General features: G+C 32.7%; 1 protein-coding gene across 1 annotated transcript in view; it reads right to left on the bottom strand.

The window, feature by feature from the left end:
- LRBA (LPS-responsive vesicle trafficking, beach and anchor containing) overlaps positions 1-16,593 on the bottom strand; it is a gene marked incomplete at its 5' end in the record, with an annotated part of 547,723 nt that overhangs the window by 290,397 nt on the left and 240,733 nt on the right. Inside the window, 3 exons of the mRNA XM_008566486.1 lie at positions 1,778-1,914; positions 4,394-4,540; positions 12,604-12,728. Of these exons, the coding sequence (XP_008564708.1) occupies positions 1,778-1,914; positions 4,394-4,540; positions 12,604-12,728 (409 nt within the window). The remainder of the gene's footprint in view (positions 1-1,777; positions 1,915-4,393; positions 4,541-12,603; positions 12,729-16,593) is intronic.

The raw sequence follows: 16,593 nt of genomic DNA, 5'->3' as shown, positions 1-16,593 counted from the left end.
TTTTTAAGTCTTGACAAGAAGAAACAAAAATACCCCAAATTCAGTGTCATTCCTACTTACTTATTTAATTTAATAAGGTTTTGGAGGTATCAGCAAAACAAAAGGAAAACCACTGCAGCAACATAAATGTCCTCATTTACAAAATACCTTAAAGCACCAATGTCTGTAGGAAATCAAAAATTCTTCCAATACTTGGCTGAAATTTTTTTTTAAAAAATATAAATTGACAGGAGTTTTGATTTCTGGAATATTAGACAGGTTGCAGTAGTACAAGGTGATTTCTATGATTAGGCCAAAAGATCCCTGTATATCACAAGCAACAGGGAGAAAAGGTAACTTAATGATGCTACACAGAATAAGATCAGAGAGAAATAAAAGTTATAACTTCCTCCGAAAGGAGCAAATAACTTCAAAGAACCTAATCTCAAAGACTGGAGGAGGTTCTAATTTTGAGAACAATTTGTTAGACACCTTTAAATTAAATCGAATTTCAGACTTAAAGCCATATGTGTTCAAAAACATGATAGAATATTCTCAATTAAATCTCAGCCTCTCTTAAATTCAAAAACTATCAAAAATCTGAGAGTTTAAGCAATTTTGTTAACCTTCCTTTCCCAAAGAAACTAAAACACATTTTCAGACATTTCAATCATGTAACAAGGTAGATACATTTTTTTAGTTGATTTAATTTCAAAATTAAAGTTTTCTCTACATCGGATTAGCTAAATTATCAAGCTTAGAGCAATCAGTTTCATCACAGCCTTTCTGACATATAGTCTACCAAGTTTTGTCTTAATAAAGTAGCAAAATTGAAACAAAGTGCTAGAAACATGCATATAAAAAGAAATGATTTGTTTGTAAAGTTTTCAATAAAATTATACCATTTTCATCGAGATACTTTGAAATATTTATAAATCATTAAGATTTAATAATTCACATATGATTACAAAACCAAAGAACCTCCTACCAATAAGCTCAGAAAATATGTACTTGTGTGCACGTGTGTGCGTGCGTACACACACACACTTTCAGCCTGCAAAATAAATTATTCCATTTTTTTAAATGACTTCTCTTTCTACAGGTTGATTATTTTGCTCATTTTTAAAGAAACTGTTTCCTCTCAAAGCAAATTCTACCATTCACTTTCATGAAATAAACCTAACTTTGGCTTTATGACAGTGCCACAAATGTTTCTTAATAAAAATAAAGTTGCCACAATCTGAAAAGTAATCAGAAATATATTTTAAAGGGGAAATTACATTTTCATTTAAGAATAGGAAATTATGCAGTGCCTTGTAAAATCTACTATAGGTAATGGGAAACAGAGGTATCTTACACACACAAAATATGCTTGCATGCATGACAGAGTAGTAAGTCATGGGAACAAAGCAAGGAGAGTGATATATTGGTATTATATCCAGAAAACATAAAGGCTAAACAAAATAATTCCACTCTCAATCTCGGTGAATTTTGTGGCTTAATTCACCCTGGACCCTTTGAGGCAAAATATATTTATATACGATGTTCTCCCCTCCTCCAAGGAGCTAATGATAAATGCAATTAAGTGGAAATTGTTTTTGAATCTAAATGAACTTCAATAATCTAATTAACTGGGAAAGATATCATAAACTAAAAAAGGTAAGTGCCTTGCAGATAAGCTGAGACAATTCAGCAAGAAATTCATACTAAGCCTGTCAGATTTTTACCAACCCTACCCAACAGCCGCCCACCATCCCCTGATAAAAAAAAAAGTAAAATCTCCTCCTCATCTTCTCACCTTGGGGTCGATTTTCTTGAAGTGAGGATCTTCTTCATCCACCTCAAAATAGAGTTCAGAGGAAGTGACAGAAAGAGTGCCCTTTACCACAACAGAGGGGGCCACAAATTGAGCTGGTGTGCTCAGGCTAACAGGACCTGCCAAAAAGAAAAGACAAGCAAGCTGCACGAGTTGGAGCGACATTTTTCAAAAAATGAAATTCAGACAGAAATTTTACTTAATCTTTCTATTCTTACTTCTAGTACCAAATTGCCTGCCAACTCACTGTACACTTACATATTCTGTCCACCCCAAATCTTCCTCTGAAAATGCAAAGTCAGGATTCTCATACTAGATTTATAACAGGCAGTTAATGATAACAGTAAACTAGGATGCAGTTATTTTACACAGAGTCTGCAAAGCTTTCGTCTTATCTCTAGGTAAGAAGGTGGCTCTGCCTAAATAAGTCCATCCACATTCCATTTAGAAAACAAGCCTCAGGCTATCAAACATGGAACAACCACCAGGAGCAAGGAGCCTCAATAGGCTTCCAAGGCCAGAGGTTAGCTTGGAGTTTGGCTGAGGCATGACTAAGAAAAGATCACTAGCTCATTAGTGAAGTGGGAAATGTTAAACAGTATTCTCTGATAAAGATTTTGTGCCAGGTTGACACAAAACCTTTTCTATAACAACTTTACCCATGAAAGACTGGTAAAAATACTTATTTTCTAAGGCTTCCTTTCTACTGTTAAATATTGTTCAGTGCTTCCAAATCTAATATTAGTGTAGTTCAGGGACTCTGGGAGTAAACAGCTGGAGGGTGGGTTTCCAACTGAATGAATTTTTATTGGAATAATCAAATCTCCACAGGGCTTATCAAAGAGACAAATCAGACTGCTACTGAAAACAATAGATTCACTACAGATAGAACAGCATAAAGTACATTAGAGCTAAACCTAAAATAAGGACTAAAAATAATAATTATATTATACATACATATAAACACACATACTTATATGAGACATAAACAGAAAGATTTTGAAGTTCCATATCAATTCCCCATTGTAAAATCCTACAAGGAAAGAAAACAGCAAAAGAGAAGATTGGCACTTATAGTTCTGAATTAATATAGTGCTTATAAACAAGGTGTGCCTATTCAGGTAATCAATGGGTGAATAAGTGTTTCAAAATTCAGATGAATTGACATTGCCATCGATTGTTAGAAGGGTGATAGTCCTTAATCTTACATCAATCTTAATGTGTGCCAGTAGGACAATAGAAGGGATGCTCTGTGGAGATCAGAGCAGGTTTTGCCCTGTATTCCCAATGTACAAATACATTGTGTTTGCAGATGGGCAGCAGATAGCTGCAGAACAGCCATGATTTCCCAAAGCTCATCCCTATAAATGGATGAAATAAGCAGCTATGTGTTCTTTTGCTGTCTCCTTTTGCCCTCTGTACATTAGCATGTAATCCTGAGAAGAAATAACATTTTTTCAATCACTCTCAGACATTCAATTACAGGGTAAGCAGACAGCTGCAGGAGCTAGGGCAGCCTAGGTCCTACAGAAGACCCCTGACAATTTCCACTTCATTTCTAACTCACACCACTTTATTAGTGTGGATTACTTCTTAATCCTATTGCCATTGTCAAGATTATATAATTAAACTCCCCTTTCACCTCTATTACTGTATGAATGTATTACCAGTAGCAAGAAAAGCAGCAAAATAAAGGAGGAAATGGGTAAATGGATGTGAAGGAAAAGACCAAAGAATGGCAGTATCCTCCTTATTCTCTACTCCCACCAATTAATTTTATTTTACTTTACAGAGAAGGTTTATAGTCACCACAGATGATACTATCTTCTGTTTTTGCTTTTCATTATCAAGTTGCATGGTAGCACAGGTTGCAGATATGTCACCAAATAAAAGATTTCTAATGCCTGTTCCCTTAAAAATCAAACTGAAAGACTGTAATTTTCACATACAGAAATTGGAGAATCTTTCAGACTTTCTTCCTTGAGGGACAGAGCCACAGCATTAAGTAAAAAAGCCATTTAATGAATAACTAAAATTTCAGGCTAAACAAGAGAATTTTTCCCATAACGGAAATAAAACTGAGAATCTGCGGAGTGTAAATCAAAATTCCTACATCAAGCAAAATATGTGAATCCTGTGAAGAGGCACGGCATTCTTGGAATTGATTTTTTGTGAGTTAAACGTATATGCAGCATGTTCTCCAGGTCTTGTATATCAAAGCAAATATCTCATCTGCCTTCAAGCTTTAATAACAAAACAACTGGCAGAATTTTACTTATAGCCTTCATTTTATAGAGATTTGGTAACTCCCGTGGGATGGGTGATGCAATTTTGTTTTGTTGCTGCTTTTATACGTCTTTCTTTTTCAGTGAAAATTATTAACGAAAGAAAAAGATAAGGAGGGTAAAGAGATTTTTAAAAATTAAAAAATAAAAGAGAAACTGTAGAAGATGAGGGAGAAAATGTTTGGAAGAAAAAAAAATCTCTAAGTAATGTAATTGTGGGTGTAAGCTTGGTAGTCCTAGTGGTCACAGCTGAAGTAATTAGATGATTATTGTCCCAGAGCTGGCTGAATATCTGTACAACCATTGAATTTACCGGCAGGATTCTCTAAATCTTTCTCATCCACGGATGACAGAGTATCGTCGTCGGCTTCTAGGAGGATCTCGTTTTCTGAGTTCTGATTTCCTAAAGCCTGACTCTTGATGGACTGTTTCCCTTTAGCAAGGATATCTTCATCTGCAGCTGAAATGAAAAGGAAACAAAGCTGTCTATCAGCTGTGGGAAGAGCACTTTGGCAGTGGGGTAGGGGCTGAGGTAAGGGCAGATAGCCAAAGATGGTCAATCTTTTACACACAGAGTCATCCAGGTGGGGAACGTGATTGGGACGGCACAAATGTACATTCTGACAAACTTGATTCCTCAACCTAGTCTAACGTTACCCTGACCAAGCACCCTAATCTCATTAAATCTGACCCCTCCACCGCTCACTGAACCATTTATTTACTTATAGTTAGGGCAGGAAAGGGTTCAAAAGCAGCACTTTTGTTGGAAATTCGTTAGTAGGAAAAATCAGACCCTCATTTTGGAAACAATACAACACTGAAACATAAGAAAAACTGGTTCAATCCTCCAAATATTATTATACTGACAAACATTTTGAAATGGTTGGGGAATGGCTATGGAGAATCCAGAAGTAAGAAGGGTCAAAGCTAAGGGAGATTCACAGCCAATGAGGATTCAGGCCCAGATACCGAAGCCATATTTGATGTTCTTTTCTTTACTCTATCTCCCTCCTTCCTTCCTTCACATTTCCCTCGCCCGCCCACATTTTCACACACACACTCTCCCCGCCCCTTTGGCCCTTCTACAAATAGCCTAAGTGGAGGCTCAAACACTACCTCCTCTACATGTTTAAACTAAAGGGCCGAGGCACCCCAGGGGTAAACATAACAGAAAGACTGGGATGAGTGGCATCGGGGCAAAGGGCCTCATGTGGCCTGAACTGGGGCAGCCTGTGGAGAACAGCAGCACCAGGCTCTCAGGCACTGTGACAAGGCAGCAACTGCAAGAGGAAGGAAGGAGGGAAAGGGAACACCAAATCTAGGTAGCAAAGAGGCAGCTCTGTGGAAAACCTATAGTCAACAGTAGAACCAGAAAGAGGGGCAGAGGCACAACTCAAAGGAGAAAAGAGTAAACTTAAAACTCTGACTTCAAAAGCCCACATCCCTCCAGGGCTATTCCCGTTGCTTTGAGCAGCTTCCTCTTTAAGAAAAGCAGATACCAACTTCTGGATTGTAATTTGTAAAAGCTCATGTGTGTATATTTTCTTAACCTTATTTTTTTTTTAATGGCGTTACATAAATGAAAGTTAAGAATCTTCACTACCCTACTGACATTCCCAGTTTCTGGCTAGGGGAATCCCAGAGGTAAAGCACCTTAATCCACACAGGCTGCAACTATTGATATGGAAATCGAATGGCTAAGCTTTTTGCTCTTTTGCAGTTTCTGTCTAGGTATAAGGCCCAAACCCCAAAAAGGATAAGCAGTCAGTCTGCAGTAACATGACTAATATTTAGCTGTATAATTTATTCTAAATAGCTAAACAAACTGCACAGATGTGACCAGATTAACCTGGCAAATCAAAGCTTCTTTGGGTTTAACTGGTATGGTTAGGGATAATGTTAAAGGTAACTTTTTTTTGTTTTTTTTCATATTTATTGTGAATTCACCATGTATACCATTTATATGCAATACTTATGGTATTACTAAAAAGAACATAGAGGTTTTCTATTATAAGTAATTCATGGGAAGAGGCTTTCCATATTTAGCTTTGAATATACTCTTTGGGTAAATAAAATCTTATTTTCTTTCATACCTACATACAGCATAGTAAGTACACACATGTGAAGGTCTCAATAAATATTTGAAAAGATTACCTTAATGTATCTAATTAAAATGGCTTTATTTTTTTAAAAAAGCTACAAAGAAATATAGCACTTAACCACTAATTTTTAGGAAAATATAAGTATGTTTTTATATCATTGTTTATATTTCAAGTATTTCCATTTCCTTACTCTAAAATCAGAAACACTGCCCTTCGCCCAAACAAGATCATTTCCAATTTACTATCAACTTCACTGAAAATAAGTTGGTCACTTTGAAATGCAAAGGAAAAAAACATATTCTAAATTTTCTTATAAAGAAAATTATAATGAATTATTATTTGCCAGTTAGATTTTAATACAGAATCAGTGTACTACATTCTCTTCATTTCCTGGATTTATAATTCCTTCTTCAAAGCAGAAATATTAATAAGGCTAGTATTACATACATTTACCATGTGCCAGGGAGTGTTCAAAACACTATTTAAATGATTTAATTCTCATAAAACTTCTGTTAATTCCTCATTTTCAGATAAGAAAACAGGCTCAGAGAGGTAACATAACTTGCAAAGGTAACACAGCCCATGATGACTGGAGTAAGGATTTAAAAATAAACAGTGTGGTGCCAGAATCTGGGCTCCTAATCACTATGCCACACTAGCTCTTAGATTAAAAAAGGAAAAGGGGGGGAAACAACCACTGTACAAATATGAATATATATGAAATTTACTAATTTGTTTACTAATTCTTATGTCTCTCATAGTGCATTTTAACAGGTTAAATAAGAATAAAGATTCAAAATATTCATTTCCAAACCTAAATTTGATAAGCATATGCCAAACATATCAGAAACAACTAAATTCAACAACTTGTTCATTACTTTATCTGATTACTGCCACACATGTCCTGAAATACACCAAGTTAATCTGAAAAACAACCAAAAAAAAGATGAAAAAAACTCTTTAATCTGCAAACATTTAGAAAAAATGAGAGTCCCCAGTGACAATGCGCAATGGTTTAAAATAGCTCAATAAATAAATACACATTCATTTAAATGACCACTAAAAATATAATTTGTTATCCCTTAGAATTTGAACTTTTAATTTTTTAAATGTGTTCTAATCATGCTGACTCATTAAAACACAGAAATTTTGAATTAAATAAAGTTTTATTTAAAAAATTTTAAATACTATAGATATAAAACTTATGTATACAAACACCCACTTTAACTTATTTATTTACTTATTTTTACAAGCTCAGATTCTGGAATTGTTCTACCTCAAGTGAAAAACCTCTTGTCATGGAAAATATGCAGCTTACTGATATTTAGAATGGTTTTCCTGTAATTAACTCCCCCTTGAGGATTTTAAGTTAGCAGCAGTAAAATTACCAACAGTACTCTAATACACACCACATGCGCCAATGTTCAATTCTCAGTGGTCTAATAGCTTTCTGCTGAAGAAGTTTTTTTTTTTCCCCCAAAATTAGAACAAAACCTTCCTAAGCATAAAATAAAAGAAAACCATCATGTTTATATATGCTGCAGAAAAGTATATTTTTAACTTTGATTTGCCTTATACTCAATCAACCATTATTTATAAGTATCAACTACTTTGACATCTTCTGTGAGTATATCCTACACTGGTCTAAAAGTTTAATCGGACGAAGTCAGTAAATTTGATTCAATTTTAAAATTTGATTCAGATATCTTCTGGCTAATCAAATTGTTACTAAACACTGTTTAAATATTTCACAACACTATTAGCAGACTGCCATAATCTAATCTCATCTTTTATTCTGGTTTAATATTTATCCTAACTAATAATTAAACTGCAGTTGTTACATAATATTGGAGAAATGCATCAAAAATGCTATCTATAGAACATGACTTTTGATTCACCGAAGCTAAGAGCAAGGAGAGGCCTGAAAGACAGACTGGTCCTCAAAATGTAAAGTTCAAATTCTTTACAAAGCTAGTTCTGGGCATAAATTGATTTATCTATCCATCACAGGCTAGGTAAGTAAAATTAAAATAGAAAAAGAACAAAAAAACCCAGGAAACTGTTACACTTACAATATAAAATAAATCCCCATTCAAATATCTACTGAGCCAGTAAACTAGAATCAATAGTCCATGTTACAATAGAAGAAGTTTACACATTAAGAATTAGCCACTTAAAAAAGATTAATACTGGAATAAAAAGTAACTTCAAATATATATAAAATAAATATGGGTATCCATGTAACATGATGTGAAGTTGATGAGAATCATATTATGAACACGACACATAAAGAATATCTTATAATCAACTATAGCCTTCATCTAATTAATTCCCCTTTATAGTTTATGCTATTTCCATAGGATGCCAAGTCAAGAAATTTTACTCTAGAAAAACTGGCAGAAGAACAAAGGATGATCAGGAGAACAAGTAGGGTATCTCCTAATGATCATGGGTTCCCCAAAAGTTTTAGATAGAACACCTAGCATATGTTGATCCAAAAAAGAAGCAATTGTATCTGGCATTACTAAAGTTATGAGAGAATGTTGTAATTTAAGATCTTTACATGATCTGTCATTCCTAGAAAACCACATGAGTTACTTGTATCATTCCATATGCTTACAAGATACTTTTTTAAACTATGTTAAATCCTCTTCATATATTTCTTTTTGGGGGGAGGCGGGCGGCTGGCTGGTACAGGCATCTGACCCCTTGACCTTGGTGTTATAACACTGTGCTCTAACCAACTGAGTATCTGGCAAGCCCCGTCTTCATACATTTCTATTAGCATGAACATTCTCTACAAAATAAAAATGTCTTGAATTCAACAGGATTCTACTGTTGAACTGTTTCAGTACTTGGATTAAAACCAATCTTTCTACCATTTAAAACATTTTTTACATGGCTTTAATTTGAAGATAGAATTCCCTTATATTTAACAATCAATTTTAGAATACAGCATTGTATATTGATATACAAATCTAACTAGTCATCAGTTAACCTGTGCTTTAGTCTTTTATCTACCAAGAATTATGTTGGCACTTTGTTCCTCAGTTTCCATATCTGTAAAGAATAAAGTTAGACTAAACTTTAGCATTAGGTTCCTTCCAGATCCAAAATGCTCTGATAATAAATAACTGCCAAACTGGGCTGTGCACATTAGGAGAAAGTTACGAATCATTACAACTGATTTCTAATAAATTTTAAAACTATAAAATGAAAGGAAATGCCCTCAAGAATCAAATGTCTACCTTTGCCTGGTGCTGCTAATTTCCATAAAGAATATTTAATCATAAGAGGAAGTATTAATTTTAATTTAAAAATATGACTCAGTTTCTGCAAAGTTAAAGAAATCTCCCATTACAACATGACTTTTATAAATAACCACTTTGGAGGGTCTCTGTTTGAAAAATTACCTAAAGCTCTTTTCCCCAAGCAAGTTAATGTGAACTTGGGAAGGGCAATTAAATTGTCAGAATTAAAAAATTTGTTTTTAACTAGAAGGTAGCCAGAAGTAGAGTCATGGGGCTGGTATTGATCGCCCAAACAGAGAACATCACTCTTCAGGTATTTACCCTGCCACCTTTACACCAGAGGCTTTCCTTCAAATCAAATCAATCTATAAAAAAGATGCCTCTTACTACTAAAATACATAGCTAATCTCCAATGGCACTTCTGTTTAGATGTCTTCCTTTAATAATGATAACATAGTTCATGATATTCTAAGATTCTGCACTTTTAAAATGTCCTGTCTACATAAAGAAATTATAAATAAAAGTGAGAAGTCATAAAACAACATAAAACTGACATACTACCATTAGTATTCTATATTAAATATTTAAATTCAACATTGAAGCACAGTATTTATCCATGTTAAATTTTTTAATTTCAACAGTTTTTTGATCATATTAACTTTTTTGTTTTGCATACTTGATTCTTAATATGCTTATTTTGATTAGCTTCCTTACTATTCCAAAAAAAGTATTTAAAGATGCAATTTCATAGTTAACACAAAATTAAAATTGAATATCAACTGTAATTTACTTTATTTAATAAAACATGAAAAAATTAAAGTCTTTGCTTATAGAATGTATTAGCATAAATTATGCTGACATCAAACAATACCATAGTATAATCTATGTGCTAGGTTTCAGAATAATCTAATATTTCCTTATTATTTAAAATAAAAAATGCATAAAGTATGATTAATTAGAGCTTTTAACTTTTTTTAAAAAATGTTGTTTTAAATACAACATATCTCCTTAATTTAAGACTACTGAAGCACCCCCTACACACTTTTTATTTATTTATTTTATTTATTTATGTATTTTAATTACTTTTTGGCAGCTGGCTGGTATGGGAATCCAAACCCTTTACCTTGCGTTTGTTTAGTTTTAAAAAATATATGTTTCAGATCTAAGTTTTTGTTTTTAATATTTTGGAGTATTTTAAATATTAATCATTATAAGATTAGTGTAGCTATTACTAAATAGGATGGAATCACATAAAATGCTTAACTTTCTCTCAATTTAAAAATGCACAGTAAAACATAGATAACTGACATTGTATTAACCTTTTCTTTGCTATCTAAAGTAATCAGAGTAAAATTTGCTTCTAAACAGGTCAAAAAAGTCATTTAAATGATAATAAAAGTGTTCCTGATAAATATATTTTTTATCAAACATTATTGCAGAAGTTCAGCATTAAAAACACTATTTTATAAAGTAAAGTTGAACAATAAAATTTAAATTTATTCATTATTAAGAATTCTGTAGTTCTTCAAGATGATTAAATGTACTATTTTTGGTAATAATGTATTTTAATAAATTCTATATTAAATCTACACCACAAATTTTTAAATTCAGTTACTTATTTTTCTCTTGGGATAAATGATTAATAGTTTGCCTATGTGCAATTTTAGAAAACAAATCCTCCCCTTCCCATTATTAAAGGAAAAATTTTTTATAAAAACATTTTTATTGTCATTCATAGACCTCAAAGCCCACATCTCACTAAATGACAGTTTATAAGACAAAAAAATAATTACCAAGTTTCAAATTTTAAGGGCACATGGTAAAATATCTGTTTGGCTAAAAAGGATAAAATTGCAAAAAAGCTGATATTCTCAATGTAATCATCATTATCCAAAAAACCAAAACAAAAACAGAAAAAGGAAAGAAAAAGAAAACAATAAATTACTCTGTATCACCACGTAAACAGTATATGTACCCTAAAAGCAAAAGTGGCCTAATTAATTCTACATCTCTCCTTCTCCACCTCCTGTAGTTGAAGATGTAGGGCCCTGAGACTATTATTTCTTTTAGATCACTTTGTTATTGACTATTCTCTGTATGATCATTTATTTTAAAGAACTGATGTCACATTTGGTATTATATCTGATGACATATTGTGGACATTTTCTTCTAGAAATGGCTCTTTAAGGCTGAGTGCAAGAGGTTAAAGCTGCCTGACTGAGGCCAAACCTAAGATTATAGATTTTTTAATCTAAATTCTTAATATCCTTATTGAGTATAATTTAACATTTATTTTATATAATAAATGTTAACATTTAACCATAAGCTGCTACATGTTAAATACCCTGAAAAAGGGAAATTAAAATTATTTCTTACCCTTATTAAAAAGCAATTTATATTTTGTATCACAGTAATTTTAACATGGGGAGGGGCATTTCCTCATTAATCAATATCTTAATTGGCTTTCAAAAATAATAAAATAATAAGTGAAACTCTATGATCAAAGGACCTTTTAAGTTTTTCCAATTTACTTATCAGACTTCTACTTAAACTGAATCAGTCATATGCATTATAACAAAAAAGGAAAAATGTTTTGTTAAACTCTGATAATAAGACGATGCAGAACAGGAACATATGAAAATAATGTTTATTCTCTTTTTCCTTAAGCCATCTATCGCAACCATCTACAAATCAAGGCTCAGAAAGTATCCAGGCGCTTGGACTTTATTACCATCTTTCCCACTTCATAATCTCATGCTAAAATACTATAGTTGGCAGAAAACCATACACACACACAACCAAACCTAGAAATCTATTTGGTTTATAAATGCTATCTTTCTGATATTTGTGGATTTAAGCTAGGCTTCCCGGATTAATTTACTCAAAACTGAATGTGTCGCTTAAAAGGAGAAATATTTTATCCTTCTACTCTGAAACAAAGGGTCTGTGTTAAATAAGTTATGTATGTGTAACATAGTAAATAAATACATTTGACACATAATTTAATAGGACCCCATAATAAATATCAAAAATTTAACTTCTTTTTCTGGGATGAATACCATGAATGCAGTGTTGGACCATTTTACAGTGCCTTGTAATAATGAAGTTAAGCTCTTCATTACCAAGTACTGTACCTGCTGCTATTGGCAAGGAATGGTTTATACACTGACCATGTTCCACGGCTGTTTTTAGTGTCGCTTCAGGATGTGTCGATCCTAGAGGGTTACGCACAAATCGTCGCCGGCGCCGCAAGTCATCTTCCCAGTAGTCAAGGCGCCAGAACTCACGAGGACGACTACAATGAAACAGAGAAGCCACATATGTTAGCAATTATCAAACAGCGTGGTAGCACTGAATTTCTGCATAAAGCTCTCCTTGTTTGCTCTGCCTTTTTTTTCCTCTCCTCCCTGTTAATTCTCCTTCCATCTCACACTCCCCTTTCTGCAATCTTTAACTTAGGTATGTCCTTGAAAATAACAATATCACCTTCTAGTCTAAGGAACTCCTTTTCCTTTTCTTGGAAGGTGAAATGAGCACTAAATACATCATTTTGAAATGAATTGCTGACAGTGTGATCAGTTTCCCCACACTCTACTGGCATGTGCTCTGATTTCAGCCTCATTTCAGCCTCAGCAGGGCACCTTTCTCTGTGGCTGCATTTATAAACCAGAATAGGGAAAAGGCTATTATAAATATGGTATAGCATTACCTATATTAATCAAAGTCTGTCCCCCTTCATTTTTCTTCCTAATTTGTGCCTTTTTGCACAAGGTCAGTAAATCATACCATGAATTCTTGGTCCAGAAAGTGTTAACTTTAATGAATATCTCAGTTACATCGTTATGTATGTGATAATAAAATATTACTCTGTTTAGATGTGCAGGAATTTAATTAAAATAATCTCTTAAAATATTCATTACATTTAGCCCCTGAGGCTTAGAACAACACAAGAAAATGCATTTCTTTTCCATTTACTGTTTTAAATAAACCATTCCTGTAGAGTGAAATAGCCATCTATTTTCAAGCAAATCAGATTGGATTTCTGTTTTATGTAGTCTGTTTTTATATTTAATTAAGAACTACATGCTATATGATGTGCAATAATTGCTATATCGAAAGCATACTTTTGGAAATGTATTTTTTTTAAAAAAAAGGTTTACTCAAATCCAGTTCTATGATATTTTCCCCAATTACGTAGATCTTTTAATGGCAATATTTAAATGTCAACTTTCTCTCCTGTTAACTAATCATGATCTAGCATGCTGGAAAATCTTTCATAAGGAAAATACTAACATGAAGTTTTTTCAGTTGTAGTAAGAAAAACATTTCTACAGAATATATTTATTCAATTTAGAGATATAGCATGAAAACCTGTAAGTTTCAATAGTGAAATAAAAAATTATTCATAACCAAAACTCTACAAGAATGACTAATAGAAAATAAAATAGTAGTTGTATTTCCTAAGCTAATAAAATTGTACCTGTCAGCTTTGACAAATTAGTAGTCTTGAATAACTGACATTCCCAAAATAGCCAAGTAAAAGTTACCCTTATTTTGATGTTTTAAAGATACTATCTTTAAAAATTGAAAGCAGGTTTGTTAATAAGTATTTTTATTGATTAAAAATTATCTGTTTAATATAAGCACAGACAACAAACAGTACATTATTTAAAGAAAATATTTTCAAAATAGTAGGAACCCAATGCTCTTTTCTGAGAATGCTGAAGAGACAATAAGAACAGCAGACATTCCCTTTGTTGATTTTGGTCAGGAGGAGAAATATAATCAAAATGAAATACAAAAAAGTCTACGAATTGCAGTCCTCAAAAAGAAAAATTAAATAGCTCTTTTATTCTGTCATTCTACTTTTTCACATTATTTTGCTGTCCAAATTTTAAATAAAAATGTTATGTTATCATTTAAAAATAAATAAGAAATACCTACAGAATATATATAAAAGCAAAAGACAACAGTTGTTTCAACTCAGTTAATAAAATAAAATTCTCCTTAGGCGAGAAGGAAAAAGGCGGTGCACAGATGGCTATGTGTATGGCTTTGATAGTCATAGTGCTTGGATAGGCACTTTATCATTCTGCCTACCTACATTTATCTGTTAAAATTATTATCAAATATCAGCCAAGATGCAGTCGTGAATCACTGGCTGCTCCTCGTCTTCAGGGGAATGATACAATGAGGGGTCTATTCATCAGTGCGGCAATCGGCACAAGTAATTAGTTCCCTAGACTGAGATCTCCTACAAAGCCTATTTCAGTCAGCACCACAAACATATGACGATGTAAAGCTAATGAAAGCTGCTAAAATTTGTTAACCTTTTCTGCCATCAATCCTTCTAATACTCTATGCTTCAGTATTATGCAAAGGTGGTAAATTATTAATTCATCATTCATCCATCCTTCTGCGTTTTGAGTCAAATTAAATGATGTCATTCTTCTCGATAATTAAAATTATAAGAGATGTTAAGCTGCTATGATAAAATTACTATATTAGTCAACAATAGATTCTACCATAATGTACAATATGAAGTCAAATCCAATGGCTATTAAAGCACATACACAATAATTTTTTATCATACAACAGAAAAACAGAAATTGTAAAATCATTCACAAATTATCAAGTAACTCAAAGATAATATCTATAAGAATAATAACCAAAATTAGAAGGAAACTGAAATATAATATTTATTTTTGTATTCTCTGGCACTAACAAAAAATGGTCAAAATGGTAACGTTTGGCTGAAAAAAAAAATCAATAAAGGAACTGAGAATTTGTTCCCAAATTAGAAAGCTTCTTAAGGTAAGTATCATTTATGCTAATGTATATATATATTCTGTTTTCAAATATAAATATTCTGCCAAAAATTTTAAAAATACTTAGGCACAATCCAAACAGAATAAAAACTTTATACCTCAGCATGGTAATATTTATAGCCTCCCAAAGCTGTATCACTTAAAGACTATCTTCTCAACACAATCTTGTTACAACAATAAAAAATAATCTGAAGACAAAGCAAAAACCACTTATTTCAGATCACATACCTAGAAAGGATTATAAAAATAACCTAAGGAGACCAACAATTTCAATATATTTTTTTGAGAGTCTCTCCATATACAGCACTGCTCCAGGTGATACAGCATACAAAGCCCTCAAGGAAAGTACTTAGCTGTTAATCTCATTTGCAAAAATAGCATTTATAATCCACTTTCTGATTGTGAGAGTTAATACATGTTCTTTGGAGTAAAAGTCACACTCACTTTTTTCACCATGAGGATAATTACTACCAAGCATGTTTAAAGTCATTTACATAGTAACAGACCTGAACTTAAAAGACCAACGTTTTGTCTCCCTAACTCTGTTCCTTCCAACAACATGCACTCTCAATATAAAGCTCTATCACAAGAAAATGAGGCACACTTTTTCATTTTAGAATAGTTGTATGAAGGGGAATGTGAAGGTTTTGTTTACCAACTTACTATAAGTTCTGATCATCCACTGAAAGATTTCACTCTCATTTAAGAAGTATTATTCCTACCTAAAAGCCCCTTCTAGGGGAAAGAGTATAAAAAAATTGGCAAATTTAGCATACTGGTACAATTTTCTTCACATAAGGTTACAAATTAACTGAATAGGTTATTACACATTTTTGTAGTTATTACCATGGTATGACCAGAAAACCTTAAAAGTCTTCAAATATTCAGAAACAGATTGTAGACCAAATATAAGCATAGATAAGATGAGAAATCACTTACTCTGAGACCTCAGAAATATATATCTAGATCACTATATACCTATACCTTTATATATCTGTATCTATCCAAAAACACATATTAATACCATATGATGCTACTTTCACAAACTTCACCCAAATCTGTTTCCACTAAGATCCCCAAAAGTATTCAAGTTAAGGATGTGAGCTTAGGTTCTATAAGATCTGTAAACAGTCACAATTTCTTTCAGAAGACATAATATCTTCTCCATAAAGATGCTATACTTGGGTCCCCTCATAGAAACAGTCTCCAAGTACTAAAATCTTTGACTATACAGACACATGTCTTTGAAAATTTGTGGATGGCACTGAAGTTAAATATTCCAACTTTTCCTTCTAAAGTTTTTTGTTGTTGTTGTTATTGTTTTTCTATTCT

This window comes from Galeopterus variegatus, unplaced genomic scaffold, assembly GCF_000696425.1.
Source record: "Galeopterus variegatus unplaced genomic scaffold, G_variegatus-3.0.2 Scaffold245, whole genome shotgun sequence".
Lineage (NCBI taxonomy): Eukaryota > Metazoa > Chordata > Mammalia > Dermoptera > Cynocephalidae > Galeopterus > Galeopterus variegatus.
The sequence above is the reverse complement of the archived record's forward strand: the minus strand, read 5'-3'. Positions and strand labels throughout refer to the sequence as shown.